The 21,356-nt window shown below is 36.0% G+C and overlaps 2 protein-coding genes across 32 annotated transcripts in view; one reads left to right on the top strand and one right to left on the bottom strand.

Annotated features, from left to right (window-relative positions):
- Nucleotides 1-13,119, top strand: part of TASOR (transcription activation suppressor) — a 45,170-nt gene extending 32,051 nt beyond the window's left edge. For 8 of the 20 annotated variants that reach the window (XM_068907542.1, XM_009688205.2, XM_068907543.1 and 5 more), the window contains 4 exons: nt 310-418; nt 591-769; nt 854-1,012; nt 1,712-2,843. In XM_068907542.1, coding sequence (XP_068763643.1) covers nt 310-418; nt 591-769; nt 854-1,012; nt 1,712-2,274 — 1,010 coding nt within the window. In that variant the 3' untranslated portion in view covers nt 2,275-2,843. Of the gene's footprint in view, nt 1-309; nt 419-590; nt 770-853; nt 1,013-1,431; nt 2,844-7,294; nt 8,605-12,618 lie in introns of those variants that run through there. The other 12 variants (XM_009688211.2, XM_009688212.2, XM_068907548.1 and 9 more) reach the window with 6 other exon arrangements.
- CCDC66 (coiled-coil domain containing 66) overlaps nt 1-21,356 on the bottom strand; it is a 40,404-nt gene that overhangs the window by 10,032 nt on the left and 9,016 nt on the right. For 3 of the 12 annotated variants that reach the window (XM_068907554.1, XM_068907559.1, XM_068907555.1), the window contains exons 9-19: nt 20,981-21,112; nt 17,300-17,550; nt 16,850-16,934; nt 15,695-15,856; nt 13,713-13,860; nt 13,129-13,251; nt 11,294-11,763; nt 9,809-9,846; nt 9,222-9,508; nt 8,611-8,738; nt 4,674-4,760 (exon numbers count right to left, since the gene is read on the bottom strand). In XM_068907554.1, coding sequence (XP_068763655.1) covers nt 4,677-4,760; nt 8,611-8,738; nt 9,222-9,508; nt 9,809-9,846; nt 11,294-11,763; nt 13,129-13,251; nt 13,713-13,860; nt 15,695-15,856; nt 16,850-16,934; nt 17,300-17,550; nt 20,981-21,112 — 1,908 coding nt within the window. In that variant the 3' untranslated portion in view covers nt 4,674-4,676. The other 9 variants (XM_068907557.1, XM_068907556.1, XM_009688213.2 and 6 more) reach the window with 5 other exon arrangements.

Here is a 21,356-nt window from a genome sequence, read left to right on the forward strand (position 1 = left end):
TTTAAAATGGGATAATTAACTGATTAACCAGCTTTTTATAGATATTTTAGACACACAGGTCATGCATGGTAGAATTCAGCTTTTATGTAAGCAGACACCGTTGTTATGCATCTGACCTACAAAAAACAAACTCAGTTTTGGAAGATAGCGAACAGCTAATCTGCTAAGCGGAAGAAAACCTAAAGTACTGTGGGTAATGTTCAGAGTAAAAGCTAATAACTGAAAAAAGCTTTAATGTATGCGCTGAAGTAATTTTTTCCATTTGTGTACCACAGAATTTAACTTCTGTTTCAAATATCTCCAAAACAGATAAACTAAAACAGTTCTTAAAGTTTCTTGAGGAGCTCAATACCCCAGATGGGAAATGGCAGTGGAAAGTCCACTGCAAAATACAAAAAAAACTTAAAGAGCTGGGGAGGTAAGCGGTGTTCTTCAAATACCAGTTGTTAAAATGCTTCCATTTTAAATCATGCTCTCAAAAATGCGGTTAAATAGACCTCAATATTATGCTCATCTCTTGAGCTGTATTTAATATTTAGACTGACCTTAAATCAGGTACCTCTTTAATAGCGCGTTTGATTTTATTCCAGAATGAATGCTAACGCCCTGAGCCTGCTGACGCTTTTGAATACCTATCAAAAGAAGCACTTGGTTGAAATTCTGTCTTACCATAACTGTGATTCTCAAACTCGAAATGCTCCGGAATTAGACTGTCTTATCAGGCTCCAGGCTCAAAATATACAACAGAGACATGTTGTCTTCTTAACAGGTAAAAACAAAATCTGGAAACTTCTCTCCCTTTCTTGCTATTAAGTGGTAAATATTAATATAAAATCTCCTTCTGTATGTTTAGAAAAGAATCTCAAAACACTTTCCAGTTATGCTGAGAATGGAATAGTAGTTGCGACTGTTGATGACTTTATGCAGAATTTTAAAAGTCTTGTTGGTTATCACAACTCAGTTACCGAAGAAAACAACCTTCCTCCCTCTGATGTTCATGAAAGACAATCAGGTAATATTCAACGCACTTAAGCTTTTTTCTTTCTTTCTTTCTTTCCTTTTTTTTTTTTTCTTCAGCTAATTGGAGGTATGGGGTGGAGGCCTTTGAAATAGCATACCCTTACTCTTTTTGTAAATTAACACTACAGAAGGCAAGGAAAACCCAACTCTCAAGCTACTCTTTTTCTATTTTAAGTGATGGGGGAAAGCAGCTGGGATGGAGTGCCAAAAGAGCTCTTAAATACATAATTATTATAGGCTAACCATGGTATCCAAGAAAGTAGATGAATGCCAAAGTGGCGTTCCGTTCTGTTTTCAGGAGAGGATAAGCTTAATGATAGTTTTTTAGAAACCGTAACGAAGGGACTGAGATGTCAGTAATTGTACTCCTTTAATTGTCTGATCAAATACTGACCTACTGTATAACTTTAGATGCTGTTTTGACATTAACCCCTTTGGAGCTGGGAGTTGGGATTTCCCAACACTAAACATGAACACAATGCGCAGAAGCTTTTAGCATCGGAATAACTGGACACTCACACAGAGGGTTAAGTGTGTATGTTGAGTAAGTCAACAAGAGTGGCAGAAGACCAAGACTTAAGTGATATTGGACTTACAGACCTGAAGCGTAACACTCTGTGAGTAGTGTATAGCTTTTCTAACAAAAGTTTGTATTTCAATAGAATAGGACTTCTCTTTTTTTTTAATGTAGTTCTTGTAGAAAACGATGAAAAGGATGAGGAGGACATGTCTCTGGATTCAGGGGATGAAACATCACAAATAGAAATCTGCAGTGATGCCTCTAAGTATGGTACTCATTTGGAAGCTTTGCAGAGGGAGGCCAAGGGCTCACATGGAGTAGTTTCCAAAGAGAGCTGCATATCAGTTACAGAGTTATCTCCTGAAGCACAAATTGGTTTGATGGAAAGGACTTCTAAAATTGACTCAGAAGAGATACAACCAATTGCTCTGGTTTCTACAACATGCTCTGCTGAAGGAGAAAAACACGATTCAGTTGAACAAGTTCCTTTCAGTAACTTCCAAGTTTATAGTAGACAATTAAGCATGTCCCATCAATTCAGTCACTTTAATGTACTCACTCATCAGACTTTTTTGGGAACAACATACCCAATTTCTACAAGTCAAAACCAGGAAGGAGGAGGCAATTATTTTCTCTCTGCTTACAGTCAGAGCATGGATACAGAAAAGTCATCATCGCCTGGTAGCTGGGATATAAATTGTGATTCTTCCAGGCTATATTCAAAACAGAAATAAACTCACAAGTCTTTTTTTATAAGTTGCTGTGGACTTTTCTGTTTCTAAAATGGTGGATTAACAATTTCTATTTTATTCTGGAACAAAATGTTACTTGTTCTTTATCTCAAATGTTTTCTTGTCTTATTTAAATCATGATGGCCTGTACTTGTTGAAAGCATCTGAAAATTGAAATAAATATATATATTTTTTAACATTTATTGTACTTGAATTATCTTGTTTGTTGGCACTTTTAAGTTTCTACATTTGTATTTTACCTGTACTTGGGCTTCAGTTTGAAGTCTGTTCTAATGTTAAACTGAATGTTTGCCTAAAGTATGTGAAACAGCAAATTTTTTAACTGTAATAGTATCCAAATCACTTTTCTTTACATAAATATCAAAACGTATGTATTTATTTGACATCTGACACAAATTTTGTACAAATGTTTTTACATACTATAAGGCAGTGTAGTTATTTTAATGAATATATACTGGATTTTGGCTAAATACCTCAATTAGAGTAACCAATGGTGCAGTTCCATTACAAAAATAAAATAAACTCTTAATGCACAAGGGACTTGTTAACAAGTTGCATTGTCTGTGTTTTTATGTTGTTTTCAAAATGCATAAAGCATACCCAAACTTTATTTCAGGACTAGCAATCTGCTGTGTTTAATATGTGACATTCCAGGCTTGTTGCAGAATCATCAAGATGCTCTTAAGACTTGTATCTTGCTATTACAGTTAGGAGGAGGACAAATCTGGCTTTAACGAACGTGGTAGTTTAAACCTGTATTAGAACCTCACTCCTCTTCCGCTTTACCACTACCACAAGGATTCTTATTTTTTAAACTAGTACTGTCCTAAGTATGGAGTTTTGTCTTTTTCTTTACCTTGTCTTTTTTAATTAATTTTACAGCTGTTGAGTTAAACGTCTTTTTCCCAAGCAATTCTCTCTAAACTGAAGGCTAATATTGACTCATTTAGTGTACCATCTTCTCAATCAGAAAGGCTTCTGGAAAAGAGTAGCAGGGAGTGAATAGCTGGCAATTCTGTCTATCCCGGTTCTTAAATTGTTGGTTTTGCTTGTGCTAATGCCCTGACTCTTACGCTTATTGCTCTCTTTAAGTTGTTCAAAGTCTCATGGTTTTTCTATTTATAATTTGATTTTAGTTTTTCTATGTGTAATGTGTGGTACCGTGCCAGGTAAAAGTGTTTGAAAGTACAACACTGTACAGCCTCCCAGTTTAGTTGGGACAAATACTGTTGGGAAGGGGGTAGCTTTAAAAAAACAAAAAAACCATTTCCTTAAAGTTGAAGGTTCCCCCTCTACTAAACATCTATTTAATTGGTTTAAATTAAAAACAAAACAGTAGTAGCCTAATATAGCAGTTATCGCTCCAAACATGGCAAATAAATGATAAGACTGTTGTTTCAGGAAAAATTCCCTCCTATCAATTAAACCTTAATTTTGTGCAAAACTGTTCTACTAAATTGTTACATTAGGTGTAGATTCTCACCTGTTACGTGACTTGGTGTGCGTCTGGAAAGGGAAGTGCAGCTACTGCTACAAGATACCATCATATTCATGCTTTGCCTAGAAGCAGTTGCTGCTAGGAAGAATCCCAGTCTGAAGGTTCTGCAGCATTTTTAAAATAGGCTGTATCACAGATCAACTAACATGAAGTCAGGTTATGGGTCTGCTGCAGTTCTCTAGAAGAGAAACACTTTTACCTAAAGTTATCCCATCTTTTGAAAACTGGAAGTAAATGAATCTAAAAATAACGTTCAGTTCTGGTTGGAAGATTTGAACACTGACCTATTCAGACCTTGTTTGTGAGTAAGCTTTCTTAAACTGAGTTCTACTGCCTTGGTCCCAGCCAATTACAATGTTAAGTGGTACTATACTGCTTTAGTTGAGGGGGGGGGGGAGAAAAAAAAAAGATTCAGTTGATTCACCATTTTGGTGGAATCCAGGATTACTTGAGTTAACAGACATGCTGTCTAAGCATAAAAGCTTTCTGAATGATTAAAGTACAAGCAGTGTCATATAGTTAAAAATACTTAAAAAAAAAAAAAAGTTGTCAAGCCATTCAAAATGCATCTTCATCTTTTTATTTATCAAAATACATACACTTTCAGCCCTATTAAAAAACCATGTAACAATCCTATACGCTGTAGTAGTGGTTTATATGAAATGGACGTATGTCTTCAGTCAGCCTGAAGACCGTTCTAAACAGAGAATCCATCATTAGTTTAATGTATTGTCAATCTGAAAAGCACCATGACCCTGTAATCTGTCAAAATTCACATAAATCATTTACAAAAAAAGATACAGGGATCATTCAAAATTTGTTACAGTGACAAAGTGCTCTGCCTTTACATTTAAAAAAAAAAATTCTGTATGCTCATATATACCTTTTAAAACGGTGAAATAAAGTTCTCTTCTTGAGCTATAGCTGGAATTAAACCGGTCTCCAGCTCCTTCTGTTTCTGCAGGAGGCCCTGAAATACAGGAAATGGAAATGTGAATGCTCTGCCTTCCTCATGCAGCCTGAGCTAATAAAGCGTTACTGTTTAATCCATTAAAAACCCTTATTAAGACTCACTGCTTTTTAAATATGCACCTTAAGAAAGTAATACAACATAATACATTCAGAAGAGAAGGCCCTGCCAAGATTTCCTGTCTTCTGCAAAAGACCTGCTTAAGTGTGGCAAAATGGAAGCCTGTACTATTATTTCCAGGGATGTGAGACAATGACTTCTTTCGTGTATTAAGCTAAGTTGCTCACGCAGTACATTTGGGCTATAGCAGCTCCCAACTATAGTCTCTGAAGACGTATTCTAACATGTTCTTATGCAAAGTGTTTTTCTTTTTTTTTTTTAAATAAGAAAAGCCAAACTCAAAAAAAACCAGCACCAGTTCATACTATTAAGTTTAATTATACCCAAAGATAAAGGACAGCATTACCATTTGAACTAAAACAGTAGCAAAAGTTTTATGATGCTGGTATAGGTAAAAGGTTCCTGCTTCAGTAGTGGGTCTTGTAAGTACTGTGCGATTGAGTAAACCTGAAATAAGACATCTTGGATTGTATCCTTGGTTATATGAGCGGTGATACTTTTCACTGTAATTAACAGGATCAGACCTACCGGTACATCTGGCCCTTGACCTCGATCCATTTTAGAACTCTCAGAAGTAGCTTGGTACCAAGGAAGTAAGAGTTACAGTGGTATTTCTCCTCAGAGTTACCAGGCCTTTCTTAGCGATAAGGGTTAGTAGCATGATGTTACAGCTCAGCATACACGTTCTGCCAGCCAGCAGATGCTACTACACTTTTCATATCGTAGTCTCAGTGAGACGAGGAGAGAGAGAGATTATGCAGAAGTGGTTTAAGTTAGCAAAGAAGCCTGTTATACGTGGTTTCATGTCATTCCAAATGCAGCAGCTCTACTTTTGATGACTTGATTAATTGCTTTTTTTAAATAATCAAGCAACAACAGTAACGGCTATTTAGTATGTTACTAGATCAGTGAACTTGTTCAGTCCTTTTGTCAATGACTGCACTTGCTACAGAGTGTTTTTTGAAATTAGTAGCAAGTTACAAAACAAAGTAAGGTAATAAATTTTGCCTTAAATTAAAATGACCCCGAGCAGTGGTGAGCAACAAATAAACAAACAGATGAAATGAAAAACAGAACAAATTATCTTCACGTGGTTTGCAAAGATGATGCTAAAAGCTGCCTAGACAAAAGTAAGGTGAAGGCTATAGATAGGGACAAGTAGGGAGAGAGAAAGAGAGAGAGAGAGCGAGAGAGAGAGAGAGAGAGAGCGTGTTCTTTGCATGTTGATGGCCTGCTGGTGGCTGGCATGACTGCTTAGCCATTGTAGGCTACAACCTGCTGGCAAGTGTTTTTAAGTCCCTTAGTAAAACATGTTGTTCTAGCTTTTAAAAACAAAACAAAACAAAACAAAAAAAGAGCTTTGGCTCTCTTTTTTCCTGTGTGAAGAAACTTGGGCTTATTCCACTGACTGTTTTGATTTAAGTGAGGAAAATAAGTCTGTTGTCGTTCCTGTTACTGCTGTCATCTTAAAAACAGGAAAAGATTTCACTGCAGCAGCCAAGACAAAGGGCGGCTTGCTGTCTCATAACAGATGCAATGACAGAATGGCGCTCCCTTTGCTGGAGGAGTGCAAGGCTGTGGATTATTTTATCCTTGTCTGCCGTCCACTGTTACGCGTGTCTTTCATGGACTAGCTAGTAAGAGCAGCTAGACTGTTACTGAAACACCCTGATTATATTTCAGAAATTACTTAAGAGCGCCTGAAAAATATCAATCCTCTATAGCTCGCGCTATATATGCATGTATGTATCATTAATTAAAAAAAAAAAAAGAATTACCTTCTGAAATAGAAAACTGAAACGCTTCTCTCTATCTAAAGTATGTTTCATGCAACATACTGCATTACTGTTCCTTTCTCAATGAAATACCAGTGCAAAACAGCTGTCACCAAGAGAAGTATACAATAAAGAGTATCCAAGTCAACAGTTAATGGCCTAAACGCATTCTGCTGCTGCTAGGATAATTTAAAAAAAGAACTTCCCATGATTTAAGTAGGTTAATTCTCTTTCAGAACCAAGGTCCTTTGAAAGACGACTAACTTTTTAACATTAGTTTTCAGCCACTGTAAAGCCCTGAATGCATGTTACATAGCAAAAATACTCCCAAGCGTGTGTCTCCTAAGTTCTCCATCCCTGATAGTAGCACCTTAAAACTCATTTAAGTACTCATGGCTTTTGTTTACTTCAGCAAGCACAATGATCAAATTGTGCTTTGAAGCTGGCTTCACTCTTCACCAGAACACCATCTGCAAATGAAGCCTGACTACAGAATACTTAAAAGTTGTGGCTGTTTAACAAAAGTGTTAATAAACATTGGGAGTGCCCTGATCCAGTCAAAGCTACTTGAAAGCCACTAGAAACTATGAACTTTTTTGTGCTCTTGTGTTACATAAATATATTTTTTTTCACTTGCAGGTTAACGATGCCATCCCTACGTCTCCTAGTGACTTCACCTTGAGGAGAACCATGATCTTTCATTGGGCAAAGAATTCGCCTACTACTGAGGTATTAGGTGTGCATAGCAGAACTGTGTCTTCCTAAAGCACAGCAGGTAATTAGAACACCTAACTACTGGTAGTTCTGTGGCACTAAAGTCTATCAATCAGACCTTCTTCCTTTTACTTAGATCATTTATGCAATTTATTGCCTAAAGGCATGGAAGAATAGATGGCATTGCTAGCAGAATACTACATATATAGATTTGTAATGTTCCTCAAGGAGGAAAGGCAAGCTTCAGGAAGAACTTTCTGTCCTGTCTTGCAGCCTCCCTCTCAGGCCATATAGCAGCTTAAAAAGAGACGGTCTCTGTGATTGTCCAGATCTGCAGTCTGAATCTGCTGTGGGCCACACTTTGCTGCTAGCAGGTGGAATATCACATTAATTTGTGTTTTAATAACTAGATGTAAAATCTTTTTCCTAGTATGCTGGCTTCAAACAGAAAAATATGTACCTTCATAGCACCAGCTACAATCTTTTACACTGTTTGAATGTACTGTAACACAAAGCATTAAGGACGGGCTTATCTCATTCAAAATTGTTTTAGCAATCCTGTAGACCTATCATTACCACTAACTTACTTCATACAGAACAACACGTACAAATATACTCAACACTTCTGTCTCAGACTCCTCCTGTGTGTGTTATTCTACCAAGTTAAATTTTATTTTTAATCACTTGATCTGGCTACGATTAACGTAGCCTGAATTTTTAGACATGAACAAAGGAGTAGCTACCTTGGAAAGGTTTTATACATGGCTACCTTGGACTGTGCAAAGTAGAGTGTTTTTTCAGGACTGATGCATGACTACCACCCCTTTAACTTTTCTGCAGCAGCCGCACAGCTCTGTCGTGACAGGCTCAAAAGAAGTGCAGTTTCATTAACAGGAGTTCTAGTGTGGGGTTAAAAAGCTTCTCCTTTTCCCCTTGAAATTCAAACAGCCTTACTATAAGCAGCTCTATCAATACATGGAGACTAATAAAGCCATTCCTCTTGGTATCGCTTTTCTCAGGTGCTCCACTGTCTCCCAGCTAACTACGGAGAGTCTGAAGGTGGAAGTAACACATAAAAAGCAAAATTATAGGTAAGAGGAAAAACAGCAGAAGAAAGGGCCAAAACTTAGCAATATGATGGGAAAATGAAAGAAAGATCAATGGTCATGACTAGTAGTTAGCAACGTTCATTCTGACTTTAGTATGTATAAACATTCATGCTCATCCAGTAACTAACTTACCTGGCGTAATTCTGACAATCCTTTGAGAATTGCTTGTTGTCTCTCTCTGATTTTAACCACATCAGGATTTAGAAGGGGATCTCTAATGTGATCAGAGCTAAAAATCTGTCGTGATGTTGGGTAAGAATCTAAAAATAAATACATATCAGATCAGTTAACACTATTGTTTATCAGTTTTATTTTAATTCTGAAGTAGTGATGATAGCTTGCGAAAAAGCATTTTTTGTTTTTATTAGATTACGATCCCTGTATTTTTATAAAATCAAACAACATTTAGGTCCCGAAAACCAAAACCTATAGTACCTAAAAAGTGCAGTGATACTTACTTGAAGGTAAACAAACAAAAAAGACACAGATAAAAGAAAGTTTTGTTGCTTTTTTTTTGAATAGGGGAGGTTGATTTTTGTGGTTTCTTTTTTTTTTTTTTTTTTTAAATGCAGACTATAGGTTGGTTGCATAAGCTTTCTGTGCAGTGCTGCACCACACCTGGGTTATTGTAAAATTCAGTAAAAACAAATACCAAATTGAACAAATCGTAGCACTTTGAAATAAGTAACATTGATAACATTTCTTCTCTCCTACATGAATCAGCTCACAATACATTTCAGTACCATTAAACTGTCGATATTGTGGGTCATGTGTCGAAGGTCTAGTCACTGGCGCGTCTGGATCAAGATAATACACTTCATTTGTTCGAACATACGGAATAAAGTGTGAAGAAGGAGGCCTCCCAGGTTCCGTAACCGGAGCAGGGGAGCTCCTTTGATGTGTATCTGTGTTGATACTTTTCTCTCTTCCACTATTGTTGTTAAGCACCAGGAAATTAGAAGTATGTATCTGTTTTTGTTGTCCTTGGTGTAATTTGTTCTTAACTGCTGGAACAGGTGGTGATTCAGATCTGTATGAAACAATTTCAGTTAAAAATTAAAAAACACATAAGTAAGGCAATTAATTTTCTTGAAAGGCGAGAGAGAGAATCCTCAGAGGACTGCACTTTTGATCAGTTACTCTGCTTTTATACTTCCAGAACTAACTTAATTTGTCTAGAACAACATTCTTGTGTATTCCGAATCATAGACAATCAATCAGATGCATCCAAATTTTTAAAAAAATAAAAGAAAATCAAAAAAGAAAACAGGCATCCTATTGTCACTACTGATGCATTTAAACATTTCATTGATGCAGAGTATTGACATACCTTTCTTCATTCAAATGATTCTTATGTAACTGTTCTTCCTACAAGAAAACAAAATTAGTCAAAAGCAAAATAAAAAGCTTCGTGTTTTTATATTAAGCATTTTCATTTTTCCAGACAAGTTTGTTTTGAAATTCCAAAAGGACTGTTTGACCTGAGGTCAGGAGAAAGATATTTATCAAAGACTGCATTGTCTACGCACAAAGACAGATTTACAAAGAATGCAGTATCTATGAACTAAATGGAACAAATTACAGAAGGTTAAAAATTTGCTTTAATTTTCTATGTCTACAACAGCTCTAAGAACAACCAAAAATACTGGCTATATTTCCCAAGGCCCTTAGAAAGCTGCATTTTTAAGCCTGAAAGGTTCAGCCTAAGATAATGACTATTAAAGAAAAGGTCCTTTTTTCTAGGTAAGGTAGGTGGCAGTTTTTTCTTATAAGTGAAAGATATTAATGTATCCCACACTTCTTACAGTATCAGACAATCTTTAATTATCTTACTGTTCTGCCTAAAACTTATTGCCCCATATCTGGCATACAGAATTCCTGAACTTTAAATTATTTATATATATATATATATATATATTCAGGAGATAATAGATATATAGATAGAAAGATATAGGTATATGTTCATGAATCTGTCAAGAATATAATTGGAAAGCTTATATTTAAAACTATCCTCAAGTAAACCAACAAATTCAGTTTAACAAATGAATTCTTAACATCTTTTAAAACACCTACACAAACAGCCATTTCAAGCAGTTTTTCATACCCCCAGCTTTTAAAGTATGTGCAGGTAGCCCAGTACAAAAATGGCTAAACAGAACTGAATTGGCCACCTTTTCCTACAGTGAGGTGATATATTTATGTACACAGAGAGAGAGAGAGAGAGAGAGAAATATACTTGATAAGTGTTTTCTTTAAATGAAAGTTGTTGTTTTTCCAGCGATAGGCTACGCTGGTACGTGCTTACTGCAAATAGAAGAGAAAGAAAAGATTCCACTAATTATGCATTGTTATGACAACAGAGTGCATCCTCAGTAGTCGTTTCTGTTTTGGTCTGGTTTGGTTTTTTTCTAAAGATATTCCTATCCATCAACTATCACCACAGTGTACAGCTGACAGGACAGAAAACAGCAAGTCAGTGATATCATTCTATCCTGTACATTGCTTTCAATGAAGATCCCACTTTACATAATGAATCAATGATAACAAATAAGTCAAAGAGAATAAAAGCTTTGGAGGATTCAAGTAACATCAAAATGCAACTCAGAGATTCAAGTAACATCAAAACGCAAGTCAGAAAAAAAAAACGTATAAATTCTTCTGATCATAATGTTCAAAACATTACTCTAACACTGTTCTTCACCCAAAGCGCAGTAATGGCAAAATGCTTACATAACTGAATTTCTGTCCAGACGGAACTGAGTGAGACAACAGTCGTAAAAATACACATCATTGTTGTCAAATACCAAATAGTTACCTTTCTGACTGTATGTCCCTTATTCTTCCTATTTATTTCTTGATGAGGTGAGGGAGACCTGTCTGAAGAACTACCCTTCTTTTGGCAGAGATTCCCAGGGGTATTTCTTTCTACCAAATGCAGCAGCTCCATTTGTCGTCTTACTTTGTTTTCTTCCCTTTGTTTCTGTAGCTGTTTAGGGTATCTTTCTGATGCTGGAATGTATCTTTTCCCAGGTTTGTTTATGTTCCAGTCAGGTCTTTTGCCACACTTTTCCATAGGTTTAACTTGTCTGTCTTTTCTTGCAAATTGTTCATACGGATCATTGTAAATGCCATCGTTCCCTTTTTCTGCAATTGTATTTTTATCTGTATACTGCATTTCTTTCTGGTATTTTTTGCTGTTAGAGGTTTCTTTATATTCTATGGAAATATCAGGTGATCCGCAACACACAGTTCTTTCTTCAGCATATGCTGATGTATTAAAGTCATCTAAAAAAAATTATATTTTAACTCTTAGCTAAGCTGTTTGAATAACTTGTTTGACTTCTGTCTGCATATCAATCATTACTGATTGTCTTCAAAAAGTGGTTGTTACAATCTTATAATGTTTTTTATTATTCATGGGGTGGAAGTAGAAGAAAACTCAATAACCAGAGAAAAAAGATTGCAGAACAAAATCAAGTCACTATAAAATAAAATTTAAGTAAAAGGAAATTACATTATCTTAAAATGGAGAGTTCAGTTTTTGTCTCGGTAGCCAGTGATAAAGAACAAAGTATAGCTTCTACTTAATTATTTAGCATGCTATGGTTTGGTCATATCCACAGTGGTACTGGGAATAACGTACTTTCCCAATCCTTGTCTTCCAGTAGACATACTTTGTTCAGGTTTTTAAGCTACTAACAATCCAGTTTCCTTCTATATTATGAGGGATACACAAAAATACTATTTAATTTCTATCCTTTCCAAATTTTTCAGTAGTATTTCTGTCAGCACTGTTAAAACCAATAATACTACTTTTGCTTATCCAAACAGCCACGAAACAAAGCTTTCACTTCTCAAGTGACGGGAAGTTAACAAATCCAAGCCACTTCTAAATACAAGGCATATAGCGACTGTATGTTTCCGCTAAATCTGCTCCTACAGACCTCATCTATGACTTTAACAGATACAGATTAAGTTGATCTGGGTTTCTTAATGGTGCGCTATATAATCAGGATAAAGGCTGGAAGGAAGACGATTTAGATGCACCTACAATTTTTTGGGGGTGTTTAACAGGAATTTTAGAAAGCTTTTCTACTTGTTTGAATGCAAAGTCTCAGCTTTTCTGTTTTTTAATTCCAGGTTTATTGATAATGTTTCTGCTAATATATTTGTGGATTCGCTAGGAACCCAAGCCAGCATGTTACTCAAGCCTGCGAACACTCGCCCTGAAGAATACTGCAGTATATGCTAAAACGCCTTACTAAATTTAGTTCTACATGGCTTGTGGCCATGACTCTAAGCCAGAACTCTACTTCAGACTGGCTGATTTTAATTTGTAACAGGTAGAGAACAACTACATAAACGTATCATGTATTTAGAATGTAATTAGTGTTAGCAAGCAGCTGAGGAAGCCTTTTTCACAAATCTAAAGAAAGCTCTCTCTGCTGACTTTTACATCTCAGTATTAACTGAAATTGCTGATAATATTTTACTTGTGATAATCTAACATGCTTGTGTCTGTCCAAGTATTTCTTTCTAGTTTTATTCCATTCTGAATGACCGTGATTTGGCTCTATAGCTTATGTTACACAAACATGCTGTCCCACTTTTATTAGGTACACAGAATAATTAAATTTAAGGGCTGCATACCTGTCTGTACGGCAGTGTCTTTCCGAGGAGAAGTCTGCTGATCAACTTCACTGTTAACGTCATCAGAAAACTTTTGACTTTGATGTGAAACGCCAGTATTATAACTTTCAAATACAGTATCACCTAAAAATAAATACATTACTAAATGAAACAATTTTATTTATGTTCTGTTTAAACCATGCTATCAAGTTATCACACTATTGTGGTTTTAGAATTCAGAGCAAAAGACTGAGAACTATCTGATTCAGAGCCTACTGCTCTCCTTGTTTCGTTGAAAATCAAGCTGACAGTACTTAGGTCTAAATATTTCCTATGCGTTTCTGGTAATTTCCTTGTATTTCTTCCTTTACATAATGTACTATTTGAAGCTTAATAAAACACCGTAGTCTCAATATTAGTTATCACTGATACTTGTTCAGAAGGCTCTTTACATAAGCTGAAATGAAATGTGGTTCCTGAAGCAAAGGAGCAGTTTCTGTTCCTATTACAAATGCAGACATTTTTGACTGGCAAAAAAAACCCCTCAACTCCCATGCAAATACCGAAAGAACAGGCAAACGGAATATGAAAAGGTTGGTACTTGCCACCACCAAGATTCTTCTGAAGTTTTGAAATGTCATGTCCTTTCTGTGCCAAGTCTCGAATGCGCTGTTCTTGTTTTAATCTCTGGGCTAATTCCTGCGCTTTCTGCATTGTCTGATAGAGCTCCTTTGTTTTAAGAGTCATGAGTTCCTATAATAAAAAAGTAAACACATGTGATCATTTATTTTGAGAGTAAGATAAATAGGATTAATTAATCTCCATGTAATCGCTAAGGTTGACATATATTCTTATTTTGGATAAAGCTGTTTTTTAAACTAGTTGATGAGATGCAATTCTTAATATTGAACTTTTTTATGAATATAAAATCAGAGTTGCTGCTATGCTATTAAAAGATGTTCGAGCCTAGCATTAAATGACCATCATTTAGCTCCTTATAATTATTTGCATATATAATTCTCTTTTCCAGTAAATATGTTTTCCTAAATGCCATCTGATTTGATCCATCTATGACTTCCTGTATCATGTGGTTTAAATGAAATAAAAGAAGCCAGGATTAAAAAAAATATATATATATATATTTTTTTTTTCCTTCCTCCTAGTTCTGCAGAAAGGAGGCAGTAGAAGCCTCCCTAATTAAGGCAAAACATCCCTAAATCTGAGGGTTATAGTTCTTAGACTCCATGGATTTAAGGTGCAGGAGACCAGGCCAAGGAGTATCTCCTTTCCAAACTTTTATTCTCTCTACACAGTAGTTTTTTCCCCGCTCCAAAATCTTAGTCTCCAAAAGACTATGTTACCATCTCATCCCCACTTCCTATTGCATTTGCAGGTAGAAAGGAAAACAACTGAGAGCAGGATGTATGTTGAAGGGGCTGAACTATTACAGAGAAAGAGAACTTCCCAAATTTTAGCAGTTTTTTCCAGTATCTATAGGCAGATGCTATCTCTCTCCCGCCAGCAAATGCAGAGAAATCAGCGATCCAGTATTTTTGCAGCCCCTAGAGGAGGGTGTGTCACCATCTTGCGACATGGAATTCTCCTAATGTTCCAGAAATGAAGGAAACACTAATAGCTACTACTGTGCAAAAAGAGAAAAGTAAAACATCAGATGAGCCTTTAACCTCTGTTTTGCCCCTTCTACAGATGCGTCTGCAAGAGGTAAGACTGTATACAAACGCAAAGCGCGTACTTACAAGGTCAAAAAATGTACTTTTACACTGTAATTTTAAAATAAGATCAGTGTGTACAGCTTTGTGAAGTTACAGAGGAAAAACCTGTAGAACATGCCCTTGATTTTTATTTTAAATGACTTTTCCAAAATATATTCTGAAAAAATCTTTAATCCAGAGTAAAAGCTCACTCAGTCAGATACCAGCTCATGGTACTCACACAGCTGAAAATCAAGTTACTAAGACAAATAACATGATCACGTATGTCGGGGCATGTCACTTTGTTGTATTTAAAATTATTAATCACGTCTGCATTGTTTTAAACTACAATTGCATTTTTGCCAGTTCTTACCCATTTCTCTTCCTGAAAAGGGCCTTGTCCAAAAGAAGAAACCTGCCTTAAATTAGTATGTAATTATAAGTATATTGACTAAGGAAACATATTGCAGTTTCAAATGTCTAAAGTTCAGGTAGCTTTAATTTTTCAAAAAGATGAAGCAGCACCATTTCTAAAGTGAAGAAAAAACACTATTTTTCTCAAAAACTAACATTATCACAGACTATGAGTTCTGTAACTCTAAGCCTAATTACCATTTTGAAGCTTGGAAGGAGATTTTTCCATATGTTATAATAATTATATTAATTCTAATGGAGATGTGACAAAATCCCCTGCGTAGCTTCAAAATATGTCACCTTTCACTGCAGTTAAAAATAGTAAGTATATAAAAACAGTATTTCGGCAGTGATTACCTCATGGGTCTTACCGCTGTTCACAATATCTAATTTTACTAGGTACAGACAAGCCAGTAAAAAGTTCTCAATTTATTTGCACTAAACAAAACACACAAACCCACTTCCTTTTGTTTTTGTTTCAGCATATCTTCTTCAAACTGTTTCTGCATTAGTTCTCTTTCTCGTGCTAGACGCTGTTCTTCCTCTTGTTCTTCCCATCTTCTCTGCTCTTCCTCCAGTTGTTTCTTCTTCCTCTTTTCTTCTACTTGAGCCATTATTGCTTTCTAGTATTATCATTAAAAAAGTAAAGTTAAAACACATAATGTAAAAGGTATCTATTACAAGCTAGTAACCCATATACCTTCAAAAGAGGGTGTTGGGCGTGGGTGGGTGTGTATAATAATCGGATTTTTTTTAAGAATCAAAAGATCAAGAGAATTTATTAGTTTGTGTGACATTCAGCACTAGGGAAAACAGCTGTCTAGCTAGTTACTACGCACACACACATATACACATACATACACATATATATGCATATTTAAATAAACATAAAATAGCTATTCCACTAACTAAAAAGTATTTCAAAGACTTTTTTTCAATTTCTCAAAAGATAGGTAGTCGCCTTATCATTTCTATGAAAGAACCACCAGCCCAAAAAAGCAGTCTGAAGATACCATGCTGAGATACAAAGGAAGCAGCTGTCTATGTTTTCAATAGTGCTGTGAATAGTGCTGTTTTTCATGAAAAAAACCAGTGGTCTGATTTTTGGCTTATGTATTGTATTTGATCTAGAAAGAATAACAATTTGACCAGTAACAGGCTCATTACATTTCTAATAAGACTTCTTTACATTGCCCTAGGGACATCTTCATGATATACATACAGAGTCCTGTAAAGTAATATATGTGACAGTAAAGTAGATGATAAAATTTAAAAATTCACAGTTTGGGCGTCTCCAAATATCGGTCCTACTGATCAGGGTAGACTGAAGAAAAGATACACACAAACCAGCTCTAAAGACTGCTGTACTTTTTTTGAGGCAAGAATTTAATCACAGAAAGCCTATCAATCAACTCTGTACAAATATTAAAAGAAAACTGTAAAAATATAACTAAGTGAAATACTGTTAAAAAATTGTAAGCATGTAATCCGAAGCATAAAAGTCAACTGTCTAACTGGATTCTGATATTAAATCTCATGTATTGTTCATGTCACAACACTTCCTTTCATTCATTCTTCTCATTAAAATAGCATTAGAGTTTAAAACAGAAGCTTACCTGATGTTCTAACTGTTTCTGTCGCCGCCTATCTCTCTCTTCAATCTGTGCAGGATCCAGGAGAGCTGTCATTGAACGAAGGAAACTGTGAACAAAGAAACATTTGAAATTAAAAAAAAAAAAAAACCTAAAACCTTTCTTAATTACAAGTCTCAGTCAGATTTCAAGTTATATTTTCATATTCAGGCTATCAGATTGTATAAATTTGCTATTATGAAATTCATTGTAGTAAGAACAAAATATTATTATTTGCAGTAAACTTTAATGAACAATATAAACACCTGTGTCATCTCCGAAACTGAAACAATTATTTCTGAAACCAGCAAAAGCCAAATGAATAAGATTCATAGATCAGATTTACAGAATGTTTTTCAAATATTTTTTAATCTCTAAGGAGATATCAGAAATTACCTCACTGGGAAGATGATTATCCTTACAAAGCTCACTCACCTGACTTTCTGACCGTGTTCCAAAGGACTGTTTTTAGCAGCTTTTTCTGCATTTCCCACCTTTGAGGGCGTGAGGTTGCCTAAAGCTGAAGGTGAAAAAGGGTGAACAAAAGCAGTCAGCTCCTTAGGACCAGATGACAGGCAAAGAATTTCAGGCTGCTTTTTGTACATTCCATTTAAGGGGTGTTGTGCATTAGCATTAAGGTGGTTTAAAGAATCAAAATGCATTGCCCATCTGTCATGCTCTTCAGCCTAAATGAATACGAAGCAACAAAAAATGGAAATCAACTCAATTACACTGTTTATGTAAAGTATGTAAACTTTACATAAGTTAAACAACATAGTTAGACAATACACGTTTTGTACCATAGGAGCATTTGAAAAGCTCTATTAGCTATAATACATACAGTAGTTTAGTTAATTCCCTGAATGCGAAAACAGAAGTCACTCAGTTTGTTGTTAAAATATAAGTCAAATCAGAAAGCGTACTGCTGATCAATATACTTCATCAGCAACAACATATCAATACTATATTTTCAGCAAAAAACCCTCGATAACTAGGAAGTGCAAAAAATAAATTAATATCGAAAGTAAAACAAAAAAAAAAGCTGGAATTCAGGCTTTTCAGTACTGCTTTTTCAATTTGTATTACTAATCCATTTCATAATTTTTTTTTTTTTTTCTAACAGTACTGCAGACTGCTGGACTGACTTGTCAGTGTCCTGACCACTCAGCTCTTGCTATGTACATATGCCCTCTCTATTAACAAACACAAACATATGGCATCTTTTACCCTGTCCCACATGTATCCCTTCCATTTTAACTCTGGATCGCAGCAGGATTATTTTGCTTTGGACATATTATTATGTCATATTATATATATTATGCACTACCTGTGGGCATACCTTTACATCAGAGATACTACTATTTACTTCTCTAATTTCCCATTTTCAGCTGGACAGGCCTGCCTGTTATAAAATAAGCCTTTTTTTCAGAATCTTTTCCACCTACACCAACCATTATTTTAAATTAAACACAAAAAAATCCTATCTTAGGGAAATACCTATAATTTTCATAGAGGTGACATCCCGGATTTAAATCTCTCTTCTTCCTGCTCCACCTGAACTTATTTTGTTTGATTCAGTGTTGGCAACTGGGCATTCTAATACACCATAATCAAAAGGATTAAGGTTTTACCTAAGGGAGCTTCTTCTACTATAGGTACAGAGAAGGTTTTCACTAGAAGGCTTCTCTGGAGGGACTACAGAATAGCTCTATCAAAATTTGCCTTCTACTAACACATCTATTTAAGGGTTTCTGCGAGTACTTCCCTCAAAGACAATTTCCCTTCTGTCAGAAATGTTTTACAACTATTTTTAAAGAGCAAGAAAAACACAGTCCAAAACCCAAAAGAATCCAAAAAGAATCCAAAAGATTCTTCTTCCTGATCCTTGAGTTTTGCCTCCCCTTTGTATATTCTATGGTGAAAGACCAGATCAGAGTAGCAGGGAAATGTATTTTATTGTTATGCAAATCTGTGGTGTAATATACAAAAGGGGTGAGAGTATAACACAAAACCAGAAAAAAAAAGGACACTTAAGAAAACAAGATTAAATGCATGAAACTTCCCTTCACAAAAGGGTTGGAAGTGAAGTTACTGTCAGACTGCTCATTGGTGACTGCAACCATCTCTCCACCACAAAGACATCAAATTAGAAAACAAGGCAGATAATGATGGAATGTTTCACACCTGCGTTCCTTTCACAGGTACAAAGCCCCCTTTGTAAAAGTGATCCAATTCCTTCAGCAAGCTGGGGGAGGGGGAGGCTTAGGTTATGTGTAAGCAGGTAACCAGTCTTGGCAACAAGGGTTTTTGGGGGGAGAGGGGCTCGATAGGGGAAGTGCTATTATGGCATGATAAATTCTGGAATTAAAATTAAGAATTTCTGTCCAAGGAATTAACTGCTGTATCAAAACCTGTAAATGGTTCAGCTGAGAGTTTAAAAAAAAAAAAAAAAACTTAGCTTTCTAATTCTGAAGGCCACAGGCTGTGAAAGATCATTTTGGGCAGATTCTTGCTTAGTAATATTACAGAACAGGGTGGATGGGGGGGCAGACAAGGAGGAGCATAAAATGAACCCTATGGTTCCCTCAATGAAGACTCCAAGAATGCCAGTCTAGTTATGAAAAGCAATGACATCAGTAAGTCCTTATCAGCATAATAGTAATCCAAAGAAACAGGAAAAGAAACTGGCTTTGTTTTATGGATGTTAGTTCCACAGTAGAGAAAAATACTAGATTAGAAAATTGGGTCAGGAATTTCCCTAGTCATATGTCTAGTCATATCAGGACAGACTAAAGAATGAATGCTGTCCTTCTGTCCAGGCTTCATTCTGGCAGGTCTTCATATTTACGCATGCGAAGTCTGGCAAATAATGAGCTTCTGTATGAAAAACTTCCAAGGATAAAAGCTATCTTGGCCGTTTTTGGCTGTAGCGGCACTATTAATAGCTCTACCTGCAAAGCAATTGTATTGGCAACAGATTGCTTCTAGATCCAGCATAAGAGACCTACATTCAACAGCCTGGAAAACCAAAGGGAAGAAAGGTAAGACTATTTTCTTCAATATCTTTGGGAGTACAAGTATTTAAAAAACCCATGTTTCATAACAGTGTGTGTACTCTTCCTCCCCCCCCCCCCAAAAACAGTTTCCATAAATGGAATTTGACCACCACTGTCACACATGGCAATTGTCTCTAACTTTCCCTTTCCTCCTCCTTTCTCATTTCTTTCTGAAATTTACTGAAAATTTCTTTTTACAAAGTAGCGTCTGGCCACTGCCTCTACAACACCTTCCGAAACCTAATGCTTTCACTCTGTAAGGGGAGGAAAAAAACCCAGTAACACCACCAATGTTTTTATCTCTGCAGCAAGGTCTCTACACATCAAATGAGACGCAGGGCAGGCTGTCCTTTGCCGTCCAAATACTGGAAAAGCTATTGGCCGAGTGTTTCGTTAAGAAAGTCCTAAGGACTTAAGGTGAAAACCGGAACACGTTATAGGTAAAAGCAATTTTGTCACTAGTTCTTTATGTCTAAAATTTCATCCTTGTGTCTCAGAGGTGTAACAAAATTGATTTGAATTAGATGCTATGACAGCAACAAAACAAACAGAGCGTTAATGAGACCTGAAAACACAGCTAATTGTTAGGGATGAACCTGAAGTTACATCAGACAACTGAATCATTGGACAGTTGCATACAAGTTTCCTTAAAAGAGCCAGACAAGCCCTATGGAAGGAACTCTTCAGAGAAGAGAACTAGTTTTTGTAATCTAGAAAAGAAATCTCAGCTGTGGTGTACCAAGTGCAAGTACTTTCTCATCACCTGTAAGTGATCTTGCAGCCTGGGTTTCTAATGGAGTCTATTTAGTTCTCTTCAATGAATACCAATGAACTTGCTGTTATGTCTTGAAAGAAGAGGCATTAGAAAAAGAAAACTCAGAACTGGCTGAGTTCACCCACTTCTTTTTACCTTACCCCCCCCCCCCCAAAAAAAATATCTCTGGTGGACCTTCTTTTAAAGACCTCATGAACTACAGCTTGATTGGGGGGTGGGGGGAGAAAGAAAAGCTGATGTAATGAAGGCTTTTCCTTATTCCAGAAAGCCCTAAACTGCAGGTACCTTTGATAAATTTAGTTTTCCTTCTATTTTTCGTAGCTTAGCTTCTTCCTTCTGTTTGTCCAGCTCTTCAAGCCGCTTTTTCTGTTGCTCGTGCTTCAGAGCACTTAAAGGTTGCTCCTGTGGTGTAGCTTCCTGAAACAGGATAAATAGTCTCTTAGTCGTACCAAAACGTTAGCGCCTTGTATAGCCACAGAAAGACTAGGCAGAAAATTTTGTCTTCACTTACCAGGCATAACCGGGCTGCTATTTTTGCAAAAGCAATGAATATGAATTTGTAACTATGGCAACTGTCTCGACTGTTCTATAACAATGCTTCAGTTGTAACAAAGATACTAAATAAGGCAATCTTTAACTATTATTCTGTCTTGAACTATCA

Source organism: Struthio camelus, chromosome 14 (assembly GCF_040807025.1).
Source record: "Struthio camelus isolate bStrCam1 chromosome 14, bStrCam1.hap1, whole genome shotgun sequence".
Taxonomy (NCBI): domain Eukaryota; kingdom Metazoa; phylum Chordata; class Aves; order Struthioniformes; family Struthionidae; genus Struthio; species Struthio camelus.